The sequence below is a fragment of the Myotis daubentonii genome, chromosome 9, assembly GCF_963259705.1.
Source record: "Myotis daubentonii chromosome 9, mMyoDau2.1, whole genome shotgun sequence".
Lineage (NCBI taxonomy): Eukaryota > Metazoa > Chordata > Mammalia > Chiroptera > Vespertilionidae > Myotis > Myotis daubentonii.
Window position 1 is genome coordinate 3047880 of NC_081848.1, and position 12924 is coordinate 3060803.

General features: G+C 61.4%; 1 protein-coding gene across 12 annotated transcripts in view; it reads right to left on the reverse strand.

Annotated features, from left to right (window-relative positions):
- Positions 1-12924, reverse strand: part of PHLDB1 (pleckstrin homology like domain family B member 1) — a 50914-nt gene that overhangs the window by 1612 nt on the left and 36378 nt on the right. For 5 of the 12 annotated variants that reach the window (XM_059707713.1, XM_059707709.1, XM_059707714.1 and 2 more), the window contains 9 exons: positions 10967-11104; positions 10733-10835; positions 10296-10340; positions 9487-9778; positions 9295-9385; positions 7672-7818; positions 3550-3666; positions 3196-3298; positions 691-776 (listed from right to left, as the gene is read on the reverse strand). In XM_059707713.1, coding sequence (XP_059563696.1) covers positions 691-776; positions 3196-3298; positions 3550-3666; positions 7672-7818; positions 9295-9385; positions 9487-9778; positions 10296-10340; positions 10733-10835; positions 10967-11104 — 1122 coding nt within the window. The remainder of the gene's footprint in view (positions 1-690; positions 777-3195; positions 3299-3549; positions 3667-7671; positions 7819-9294; positions 9386-9486; positions 9779-10295; positions 10341-10732; positions 10836-10966; positions 11105-12924) is intronic. The other 7 variants (XM_059707719.1, XM_059707716.1, XM_059707717.1 and 4 more) reach the window with 4 other exon arrangements.

The window sequence follows — 12924 nt, forward strand, 5'->3', positions numbered from 1 at the left end:
GGCCATTCCTGTGAGGGCTGTTTCATCTCACGCGTTCTCCTCTCTGCAGAAGCGGCGCAGGTGGCCGGCCGGCCTGGCTCAGGGGTGGAGCATTATCTATGAACCAGGAGGTCACGGTTCGATTCCCGGTCAGGGCACATGCCCAGGTTGCTTGCTCGATCCCCAGTGTGGGGCGTGCAGGAGGCAGCCGATCAATGATTCTCTCTCAGCATTGATGTTTCCCTCTCTCTCCCTTCCTCTCTGAAATCAATAAAAAAATATATTTTAAAATGCGGTAATTGTAGTTACTGTCTATAGCAGTGATGGCAAACCTTTTGAGCTCGGCGTATCAGCATTTTGAAAAACTCTAACTTAACTCTGGTGCCGTGTCACATATAGAAGTCTTTTTGGATATTTGCAACCATAGTAAAACAAAGACTTATATTTTTGATATTTATTTTATATATTTAAATGCCATTTAACAAAGAAAAATCAACCAAAAAAATGAGTTTGCGTGTCATAGGTTCGCCATCACTGGTCTATAGGGAGGGTACCTCGGTCACCAGAGTGAAGCTGAAACCTCTTTGGAGACGGGGAGGAGAGGAAGGAGGGAGAGTTTACAGAGGGAGCGAGGGCGGCCCGAGACTTCAGGACCGGTGGAGGCCTTCCCTCCCAGCCTGCCCAGTGCCCGCAGGCCCTGGGCGCCCGCACCTTGGCCGCGCTGCGCAGGTGGTCGTAGTACACCTCCTCGATGGCCTGGAAGTAGATCACCCCCTTCAGTTTCGTCTCGTGCTTGTCTGCAAAGGAAACAAGGGCCCGCTGAAGAGGCTGGGGGTGCGGGGGACGCGGGAGGTGGTGGTGCCCAGGCCCCGGGGTGGCGGGGCGTGGGCTCACGCGCAGCCACAGGACGGTGGGTTAGAGCTCCACCGAGACACCGCCACCCCCTATCGGGAGTCACAGCCGCTCTGGTCAAGTCTGGAGAAGGCAGGGGCGAGTCTGAACTGCGAGACTAGGTGGTTTGGCCGTATCGACCCGTTTGTCTTGTGAGCCAATAAGCACACTTAGGAAAATGCACCTCACACGTGTGCAGAGTAACACGCTTACACCGCTCCCCGCAGCGTGTCTGTACTCACAGGACTGCAAACCGCCCAGGTGCCCGAGTGTGCGGGCCCCGCAGCTGTGAGGACAGCAGAGACGTCTGCTCTGCAGACAGAAGGAGCTCTAACCTGCAGCCGGATATAAACACGGACACGGACACGGACACTCCGGGTGCAGAAGGCCTCTAAGGCGCGCTCTCAGGAAAACAAGGGGTGCGCTCCCCTCTGTGCACGTCTGCTTGTTCCCCTCCCCTTAAAGCAACACTCAACGGCCCTACCTGGTGTGGCTCAGCGGACAGAGCATCAGCCCGTGGACCGAAGGTCCTGGGTTCGATTCTAGTCAAGGGCATGTACCTCAGTTGTAGGCTCCATCCAGGCCCTGGTCGGGTGCGTCTCTCTCACATCCATGTTTCTCTCCCCCCCCCCCACTCTCTCTCTAAAAATCAATAGGAAAATATCCTCAGGTGAGAATGAACAAGAAACAAGAGGAACACTAGATGGATTCAGAAGAAATCAGTTCTCGAGAGTGGGGGCGTAATTCCCAATTTAAACCTTTTCTGTGTTTTGATCTTGAACTATATGAACGCTTTCACCTATTCGACTCTAACATTACGAAGTGGAAGGAAGTGCTGAGCATCTGGGGGCAGGTGGCGGGAAGGAGGAGGCTCGCTTCAGTGGAGGTGGCTGGGGGCCCACACTGCCCAGGCCCGACAAGCGACAGGCTGGACAGCGAGCCCGGGACGTGGAGAGACCACAGACAGGCACAAAGGTGGGCATCGGGCAGTCGCTGCGCAGGTGGCGGGGGCTGGCAGTGCGCCCCCTCCCCACCCGTCTCCTTTCCGGCCCAAGTCATCGACCCGGTCCCGCTGCAGCCCCTCCTGGGCCCGCACACCCTCTGCCCCTGATGCTGAGGCCTGAGCTTCCCGAGGCGACTCTAATCCGCTGCCTCGGCTCACAGCTCACAGCGTCTCTGCCGGCTCCGCCCGGGCACTGCTGCCTCCTTGGCTTGGCCAAGGCCACATACAGGCTGGTGCCGACAGGTCCCTCTGGCCCTGTCTCACACCCTCCCCTGCTCCACCCCCAAGCTCTCCCTGGCCAGGCTGAGCTGCTCATGTTCCTGTAAAGTGCGCTCTGCACACACATTGGGATGGCCTCCAGCCCGTTCCCTTGGCAAACTGCTAAGGAATGTGGGAGACCCACTGCCAGGGTCACCACTGTGCATCTCCTCTGTATGGAGATTAGGCTGAACTGAACCCTCCTTCAAGTCCAGAGACCAACTATGTGCCCAGCACACAGTAGGTGCTCATGAGTTAAATGAATGAGTCCCAGGCACCAGGATCCAGTGCCCAGCCATCACGCTCTAGCGCTTTGTTCAGTAGCTGCCTCCCAGACAACAAGCTCCATGAGAGGGGCTGCGGCCACCTTGCGTATCACCAGCACCGAGAACAGTGCCTGGAACTTACCAGACGCTTAGCAGTTGCCGAATAAATAAATGGATGAGCCTGGCCTGGGTGGTTCAGTGGTTGAACATCGACCCAGGAACTAAGAGGTGGCCAGTTCAATTCCTGGTCAGGGTACATGACCAGTTGCAGGCTCAATCCCCAGTAGAGGGCGTGCAGGAGGCAGCCAATCAATGATTTTCTCTCATCATTGATGTTTCTCTCCCTCTCCCTTTCTCTCTGAAATCAATAAAAAAATTGTTTTAGCCCTAACCGGTTTGGCTCAGTGGATAGAGCGTCGGCCTGCGGACTGAAAGGTCCCAGGTTCGATTCCGATCAAGGGCATGTACCTTGGTTGCAGGCACATCCCCAGTAGGGGAGTGTGCAGGAGGCAGCTGATCGATGTTTCTCTCTCATCGATGTTTCTAACTCTCTATCCCTCTCCCTTCCTCTCTGTAAAAAATCAATAAAATATATTTTTAAAAACTGTTTTAATAAGTAAATGAATGGACCAATCCATGGAGGTGACCCAGGGACACTCTGCATATTTGCCAGGGATGGAGGAGGACAGACCCAGTGAGCCTGTGCCCCCCCCCCCCCCGGGGCTTGGCCTCTTCCGGAAGACCAGCTGCCCGGGGTGAGCCCAGGGCCTGCTTCTGGGAAGCCGTGTGGGAACTCACCCACGTAGTAGGAGAGGGTGCGCTTGAGCCGGTCGAAGACGAACCAGCGCTTCTTCCACGACTTGATCTTGCCGCCCATCTTGACCAAGTAGCCACGACAGACCTGGTGGGAGGCAGGAATGAGGAAGGACCCAATGCCCGGCCCTGAACCTCGAACCCTAACCTTCACAGAAGTGCCAGCACCTATGCCTGTATGGGGGGGGGGGGCGGGAACCTGTCCCCAACATCTCTTCAAGCTAGAACACCGGCCCTGAGCCAGACCTCGATGTCAGGGCAGGACCAAGCCCAGGAGGGCCTCCGACCCTGGTCCCCTCCCCGCACACAGGCGACGCCCAGCACCCAGGCCACACCCACCTTGCTGCTGAGCACCACGTGCAGACAGGTGTCGACGCCGTGGCCCGAGGACTCGATGTGGGTCTTCAAGTCAAAGTCCTCCTTCCGGATGGGCAGGTAGCGGGTCAGGGGTCGCGCCTGGGAGCAGAGGGCAGGGTCCACAGTCTCCTTGCTGCCCCATCGTTCCTTCTCCGAGCTTCAGTCCTGCACCCCACAGCCTGCACCCTCCCTCCCTCGCCCACGGCCGTGGCTCTGCAGTGGCCCAGAGGGCAGCCATACTTGTCTTGTCCCCCGTCCCTGCCCCCGCCCTGCTCCTCTCCCTCCGGGGCTGAGTGGAATAAAGCAGGCCACTGTGAGCAGGCTCTGGGAAGAGAAGCCGACAGGAAAGCTGGTCTCTGACGTCCCAGGGCACCTCTCGGGGCCTCAGTGTCCTTAGGTGGACAACGTGGCTTTGAACGATCTAATCCCGAGGTCTGTTCCACCTCAGGAACTCCAAGACTAACTCCAGTCTGTACCTGCTTCCTCTCTGCTCGTCCTTTCTGGGAAGAACATTAGAATGGCACGAAAGGAAACGTCACAGATTGTTTAAAAAAAACCAAATGCACACCTTCCAGGAGGCACCCCAAAATGGGGCTCCCCTGGGCCCAGCGCCCCCAGCGCACTCAGCCCACGGCAGGGGCTAGAGAGCCCACAGTGGCCGCGGACCAGCAGCAGGGGAATTAGGCCCTGGCCAAAGATCCCAAACACAGAGGTGAAACTCACAGTTCTGATTATTTTTCTTTTTTTAATGTATTTTTATTGATTTCAGAGAGGAAGGGAAAGGGAAAGAGATAGAAACATCAATGATGAGAGAGAATCATTGATCAGCTGCCTCCTGCACCCCCCCACTGGGGATCAAGCCCACAACCCGGGCATGTGCTCTGACTGGGAATCGAACTGTGACCTCCTGGTTCATTGGTTGACACTCAATCACTGAGCCGCACTGGCCAGCCATGGCCTGATTATTTTTTCTCACTTCTCAGATCCAACCTGAGCAGCCTACCCCTGGGGTCAGGGAATCAGGAGCTGTGGCTGCTGTCACCACGGGGCAGGTCCCAGGCCCCACCCAGGAGGCCTGTGCATACCCAGCCTGAGTCCCCGGCCCCCACAGGGCAAGGACTGGGACCAGAGACATGGGGCCATTTCCCTCCCAACCTCATTCCTCCTTCTGCCTGCCAATGCTCTGCTCAACATCGACCTATGAACCAGGTCAGGGTTCGATTCCCGGGCAGGGCACATGCCCGGGTTGCGGGCTCAATCCCCAGTAGGAGGCGTGCAGGAGGCAGCAGATCAATAGTTCTTGCTCATCATTGATATTTCTATCTCTCCCTCTCCCTTCCTCTCTGAAATCAATAAAAATATATACATATTTTTTTTATTTCTTAAAGTATTACAAAGAGTATCACACATCTCCTTTTTCCCCCCCTTGACATTCCCCTGGCTTCCCCCACCCCCAGTGTCTTGTGTCCATTGGTTATTCTCATATGCATGCATACAAGCCTTCGGTTGATCACCTACCCCCCCCCCCCAATACTCCCCAGAGTTCCCACTGCAGTTTGACATTCTGCTCAATGCTGCTCTGCCTCTGTATCCATTTTTGTTCATCAGTCTATAATGGTCCTTATTATCCATAAATGAGTGAGTTCATGTGGTATTTTTCTCAGCTTTCCAGGGGCCGTCTCAGTCTCACAGGGGCTATCTCAGCCTCACAGGGGCTGCCTCAACCTCACAGGGCCGTTTCAACCTCATTAGGGCTGGTTCAACCTCACCAGGGCCATCACAAGTTCACCGGGGCCGTCTCAGCCTCACCGGGGCCATCTCAACCTCACCAGGGACATTACAGCCTCACCGCGGCTGTTACAGCCTCACTGCGGCCAATTCAAACTCACTGGGGCCGTCCTAGCCTCACCGGGGCCATCTCAACCTCACCAGGGACATTACAGCCTCACCGCGGCTGTTACAGCCTCACTGCGGCCAATTCAAACTCACTGGGGCCGTCCTAGCCTCACCGGGGCTGTCTCAGCCTCACATGGGCCAATTCAACCTCACTGGGGCTGTCTCAACCTCACTGGGGCCATCCCAGCCTCACCAGGGCCGTCTCAGCTTCACAGGGGCCGTCTCAACCTCACCGAGGCCATTTCAGCCTCACCAGGGCCGTTTTAACCTCACTGGGGCCATCTCGACCTCACCGGGCGTCTCGACCTCATCGGGGCCGTTTCAACCTCACTGGGGCAGTCGCAACCTCACCGGGGCCGTCGCAACCTCACTGGGGCCGTCGCAACCTCACTGGGGCCATCTCAACCTCACCAGGGCCGTTTCAACCTCACCGGGGCCGTCACAACTTCACCGGGGCCGTCGCAACCTCACCGGGGCCGTCTCAACCTCACCAGGGCCGTTTCAGCCTCACTGGGGCCATTTCAGCCTTACCGGGCCCGTTTCAACCTCACCGGGCCCGTTTCAACCTCACCGGGCCCGTTTCAACCTCACCGGGGCTGTTTCAACCTCACCGGGGCCGTCACAACTTCACCGGGGCCGTCTCAACCCCACCGGGGCTGTCCCACCCCCACCGGTGCCGTCCCAGCCTCTCGGGGGCCGTCCTGGCCCTACGGGGGCTGCCTCGGCCTCACGGGGGCCGTCTCAGCAACATGAAGTTTGGCATTCTGTCCTTTGTTGGGCGGCTCCTTGCTGGACAAAGTCTCCAGGCGTTCTTGGTGGCTGAATATCTGGTATGCTTGCTTGGATTTCATTTTTTACCAAGTGCACAGACTGCCTGTCTGCCGTCTCCCAGTGTCCCATGTGATACTGGATCTGGTGGACCTTCCTGTGCGTTTGCTGGTACAGCGGTTCCACGTTGCCGGCCCAGCTGTGTCCGGCTCCGGCTTCCTCCGAACCTGATTCTGCTTCTTGAGTGCGTCCCTTATGTATGCGAGGAGTTGAAATCTGCATTCTGCTGGGCTGGGCTGCAAAAGCTCCGGTGGTTTTTTTTGTGCCACTGGCACAGCTTGGGTGGGGATGTAAACTGAGTAGGACGGGGTCCCCGGGAATCACCAGGGCGGAGCAAGGGGCAATGGCGTCTCCGTGTCTTCTCGCCTCTCTGTGACTCAGCGACTCGCGTCCCCAAGTGCCGGCAAGCAGCTCCGCGAGACAGCCACCCTTGCTCTCCGGCCCGTTGCAAGGCTGTCCCGCCTCTCCCCGTAGGGGTCTGGGACCTCAGAATCCCGCCCCAAACAGTCTCAATGGATTTGAGAGTCTGCATCCTCTTCTAATTGAAAAAAAACGCGCATCCAGTTGCAGCCCGTGTGGCGCGCGACTCCGCATCTCTGTTCTTGGAGCCTCTGCATCTCCTACTCAGTCTCAGTGCTCTTCTTCCTTTCCTTCCAGTTGTAGAGCTTCCACTGGGCCAGCCTTCCCATGGTTCTGGATGACAGCTGTTTGTCTTATAGTTGGTAGTCTCGATGTTGTTGTGGGAGGCAGCACGCACAGGTCTGTACCTTACGCCGCCATCTTGGTTCCCCCAGACATATTTCTAAAAAGCACTTGGACTTGCCTTTCAAGCTAGCGCATTAATCAATTAATTAAATGTTCTGCTCGTCTCCTGAGCAAGGAAAGAGCCCAGAGCTGGTGTCTGTACGAGGACGGACTCCTGTCCCGAGGAGAGACTAGGATCTTGGAGACGGAAACCATCAGCACAGCCAGGCCGTCCACTGTGGGGCCCGGAGCCATGAAGCCGCAGGGACAGGAGGTCGTCGGGGAAGCGGGAAGGAGGGACAGCACAGATTTGGGGAGCAGAGACCAGGCCCCAAGAGAGGCCACGGGAGCCGCTCTGGTTCAACTCTCCGCTCCCACCTCTGAGAGGCCTATTCAGACCATCTTCTCTGACCCTGGATGTCAGCAAGAGGGCTGCGATGTCCCCACAACCCCCCTCCCCCCCCCCACATGCCTGCACACATGAACACACACGTGCGCACACACCCACTCAAGCACACTCGCTGAGCCAACAGCAGCCTCCCCGGAGCAGAGCGGCGCTCCCGCCAGCAGGGGCCTGGCCCGTCCCTGCCCCCCGCCCCACCTCGGCCCATCAGCCGCCACAGCCCAGCCACGCACCTGAGTGAACTGCTTCTCCCGCAGCTTGACCTCCTTCTCCACCAGCTGCTGCCTCCGGCTGCTCTCGCTCTGCAGCCTCCGCTCCACGTGCTCCCGCCGGCGCCGCTCCTCCTCCAGGGCCTGCCGCCGCAGCCCCAGCTCCTGCTCCTTCGCCACAGCCGGGGTCAGCGCCCACGCTGCCCTCTGCCTCCACCCCCGGCCCCCCGCAGAGCAGGGCGGGCGCAGGGCAGCCGCGCAGAGGGCACCCGGCCTGAGGAGCCCGGTCCCCACGCCCCCGCCCCCACGCCGGGCTGCTGAGGGTCCTGCTCTGCTTAAAGCCCGGCCGGGCCACCACTGCAAACCCGGGGCCCTGACAGGATGTCAGCCCGAAGCCTGGGCCGCCTCATCTGTGAAACGGGGCCGGAGTGCCTGCCCCTGTGACGCTGGTGAAAGTTAAACCAGCTCATTAAGCAAATGCCCGGCACTGGCTCCGGCAGGAGGGACGCACTCCATAAATCCCTGGGCTCCTTCCTAAAACACGGAGAATCTCAACAACTTCTGACCGTGAATACACTCAGAGGCCCTCCCTAACCGCCAAGGCTCTTGGAAAGTCCACGTGAGGACCACCTGTACTCCAACCACATTCCGGAGGAGGGAGCGAGCCTATGAGAGCCACCGGGAAAGACTTTACGTCACTAACACCAATAGTGAACCACAGAGCGCGCCCGTGATGGCCTATGTCTGAATCACGATCATCGCTGTTATACCATTAACGCCTCTGCCATTTCTCACCTAAACCTCAGCAAAATGTCCCTTCCCTCCATGGCCACAGGCGCTGTGAACTGCCCGCTCTGGGGGCGGCTTCTGCAGCTCCCCTGTCTAACTCCCTCCAGGCCTGGGCTCCTCAGCCTGGCTGTGTGCGCGGTGACGTACGGTCCCTCTCTGGCGTGGTCCCAGCTCCAGGCCAACTTGAAGGAGACACGGCTCCCCTGAGCCCCCACTACACCCCAAGGTTCCCACCCCCACCCCCGCCAACACCTCTGCGCTGCCTGGGACATATGCCTTCTCCCTTCCCGCTTCCTCACCCCCACCTGCTGCTTTTCCTAACATCCCAGGAGGAAGGACAGCCACTCAGGCAGACAGGAATCAAAAGTCCCTGCCCGGCCGGTGTGGCTCAGTGGTCGAGCTATGAACCAGAAGGTCATGGTTCAGTTCCCAGTCAGGGTCAGGGCACATGCCTGGGGTTGTGGGCTCCATCCCCAATAGGGGGCGTGCAGGAGGCAGCCAATCAATGATTCTCTCTCATCACTGATGTTTCTCTCTCTCCCTCTCCCTTCCTCTCTGAGATCAATAAAATATATATTTTTTAAAAAGTCCCATGGTGGCCACAGCGTCCACAGAAGTCAGCACACAGATGGAATTCCCACCCAGCAAAGCCACGGTGGCGGATCCTGGGCTGCCCCTCTTTTCCTACAAGCTGTGAACATGAATCTCGCCAAGGCTCCCTGTCCCTCAATCTTTTCCTCAAGGGAGTTTTGCCAGGATATGTGGGTGACGCGGCTGAAAGCGCTGGCCCTCGGCAGGCGGGCGGCGATGCTGGGACCCCCACCCCCGCCTCGGGCTGCGTGTCCAGATCTGCCTCACCCTGGACTCCATGAGGCGGCTCTTCTCCGCATGAGCTTCCTTCAGCATCTTCTCCATCTCCTCGAGCTTCCCCACCTCCCGGCCGCTCACGCTGGGGAAGGAAGGGAGGCTGAGGAGGCATCTGGCAGAGGTGGCGAGTCCCGTGTGGGGGACGCAGAGCGGCACCGCGGGCTCGATGGGGCGGGCGGGTACCTGGACATGTTGTCCGGGGAGCAGGCGGAGTTGCCGCCCGCGGAGACGCTCGTCTCCATGCTGTCGGAGCTCTCCAGGCTCAGCGTGTCGTAGGCGTGCTCGCCCTCCTCCCCGCGCTCCCGCCCCGCCGGTAGGTGGTGCAGGATAGAGTGCATGAGGGGGGGGAAGCCCGAGGGGCCTGCCAGGAAGGGGGGTGCCCCGTGCAGGGCATCCCACTGGCACTGAGCCTCAGCCGCCGCTCTCTGTTTCAGCTCGGCCAGTCTCCGCCGCTGCTCCTCAATCACCTGCTGCCCTGCAGGAGGGACAGGTGGGTCACAGGGGGCAGCCCACCACCCAGGGAGGACGCTGGCAGCATCGCAGCCAGACGGAAGGAGCGAGCAGGAGAGGGTAGCGCCGGGCACCCCCATGGGCCCCAGCCAGCCCCCCTGAGGCCCCGGCACCGGGTGCAGCTGCCCTGCCCATGCTCAGGCCCATCTCCAGCTGCACCGCCTGGGGTCAGCTCTCTGCATCCTGAGCCCACAGGGCACTGAGCCTGCCCTGCCCGCTGGGGAAGGGAGAGGAAGAGAGGGCACCAGGGAGTCCGTGCAGAACCAGCCACAACGCAGACGCAGGAGCAACAGCAGCAGGAACGGAGGGGAACTGGGAGCACAGCTGAGGCCGGAGAGAGCTCAGCCTGAGGGGGAGGCAGCCGACACCCAGCCCAGCTCAGCCGGGAGCTGCCGCCGGGCACTGGGGCTGGACAGAGTGCACCATGCAGACACCGGGGCGGAGGCTGCCCAGCCAGAGCCCCGTCCCGTGACCACGTCTACCTGCTGGGCCGGCAGCTGGGAGGGGCTCGGCGGGAAGCGGCTGGGCTGTGGGGGACCCGGCAGAGGGAGGTGGAGACAGAGGGGATGGGAGGAGAGAGGGGCAGACGTGGGCTTTCTAACCACCCAAAATGCCCTCAAGCAACAAGCCTCCTGGGCCACAGAGCCGTGTCTTCAGGAGATTTCCGGGGTCAAGTCCACCCCCTGCCTCCAGACAGGGTGATGCAGCCCCCACTCGGTCAAAACCCACTCCCTTGCTTGTGGGGCCCTCTAGGCAAGAGCTCACGGCACCCCACCCCCTAGGGTCCCTGCCCCTGAGAAGCACCCAGGGTGGCTCCCCGTAGGTGTCTAAGTCCTCTCTGCTGTTGGGGTCCCCATTAAAGAAAACAACCTGTGAAAGGTGCGGGGGGAGGGGAGGGGGAGGCAGACGGGGCACTCACCCTTCTGCTGCAGGGCCAGCTGGCGCTTGGTCTCGATGTCCTGCAGCGTGGCCGCCAGGGTGCGGGGGAGGCTGCCCGGGCCGTTCTGGGCGAGGGGCGCGCTCTGGAGGGATTCGGGGCATTGGGACCTGAGGCTCAGGAGACCCCCAAAGGCTTCCACGATGGCCTTGGCCTCTCCCCAGTATGGGGTCTCCAGCACCCGCCCCCCATCCTGCTTGCACACCAGCCTCAGACCTTTGGGGAAGGGCTGCGGCCCAAGGCAGCCACGCTGAGCTGAGAGGAGGAGGAGGAGGAGCCCGAGGAGGAGGGCAGGGGGCCACAGGTGTGGGCAGGGGGGCTGGGGGCTTCCCCATCCATCTTGGAGCGGAACACCTGGGGAGGAGAGATGCTGCCTAGTGACCTGGCTCCCACTGTTCCACCCCACCCCAGGCGCCCCCACTGTTCCACCTCATCCCAGGCTCCCAGCCCCCACTGTTCCACCCCACCCCAGGCGCCCCACTGTTCCACCCACCCCAGGCGCCCCCACTGTTCCACCCCACCCCAGGCGCCCCCACTGTTCCACCCCACCCCAGGCTCCCAGCCCCCACTGTTCCACCCCACCCCAGGCGCCCCCACTGTTCCACCTCATCCCAGGCTCCCCCACTGTTCCACCCCACCCCAGGCGCCCCCACTGTTCCACCCCACCCCAGGCGCCCCCACTGTTCCACCCCACTCCAGGCGCCCCCACTGTTCCACCCCACCCCAGGCGCCCCCACTGTTCCACCTCATCCCAGGCTCCCAGCCCCCACTGTTCCACCCCACCCCAGGCGCCCCCACTGTTCCACCCCACCCCAGGCGCCCCCACTGTTCCTCCTCACCCCAGGCGCCCCCACTGTTCCACCCCACCCCAGGCGCCCCCACTGTTCCTCCTCACCCCAGGCGCCCCCACTGTTCCACCCCACCCCAGGCGCCCCCACTGTTCCACCCACCCCAGGCGCCCCCACTGTTCCACCCCACCCCAGGCGCCCCCACTGTTCCACCCACCCCAGGCGCCCCCACTGTTCCACCCACCCCAGGCGCCCCCACTGTTCCACCCCACCCCAGGCGCCCCCACTGTTCCACCCCACTCCAGGCGCCCCCACTGTTCCACCCCACCCCAGGCGCCCCCACTGTTCCACCCCACCCCAGGCGCCCCCACTGTTCCACCCCACCCCAGGCGCCCCACTGTTCCACCCCAGGCCCCGAGGCGGCTGTGACCAAGGCCAGTCTCCAGATGACAACAGCAGGGAGCCTCCTGGGCAGCCTAACAGGCAGGTGCTGGCAGCTGCCAAGCCTGCCAGGCTGTGCCTCCTGGGGCCAGTCCCTGGCCAACCCTGTGTCTCAGAAGAACCTGGTAAATGGACCCATGTGAGGGGCCCACACCCGCTGGGCAGAGTTGTGCAGAAGGCCAGTGGTGGCCGGGGCTCGGACTCCTCACTACGGAAGGACGGAGCGGCCAGGCTAAGGGGCTGCCGCGCGCTCACAGCACCCACGCGGGGGAGGAAGGCCTGGGGGTCAAGAACCCTGATCCTCAGGCTCCGCTCCTTCCCACTCACCTCCTCTCACCTCCTCGGAGCCCCAGTGTCTGGGGAGGCACCCCACATCCACGAACCCAACTCTCCCAAGGGGACATGGAGCTTAATGGTGGGGCCTGGGCACCACGGCAGGCCAGCGGGGGGCTGGGAGGAGCCTATCCAAACAGTACCCCCCCACGGCAGCTCAGGGGGCTCCAGCGCCCCCCCCCCACGGCAGCACCAGGGGGCTCGGGCCTGTCCTCAGGGCTCTCACTTCAAAGTCTTTGTCCCCTTCTGTCCTGCCCCCCAGTGACCCCCCGGGAAGACAAGGAGAGCAAAATGCTGCTCTCCAGGCCACACTGGCTCTAGCGCAACAGGCTCAGGGGTGTGTGGGGCCCGGGGGGGGGGGGGGGGACGCGCAGGAACGGAGCAGGGCCCCAGGCCGCCCCACCCTCCCGCTGGCAGGCAGTCCCACCGCCACCTCTGGCCTCACAGAGCTGGCCTGCCAGCTTAGAAAAATGCCAGGATGGCTGCCGTGAGGAAGCCTCAGTGCCCCCTCAGGTCCAGGGGCCCCAGGCCACCCTGGCTGGACTGACCCCACCGTCTCAGGTGGCACGTGTGGCAGGAGGACGTGGAGCAGAGAGGCACAGGCTGAGGAGG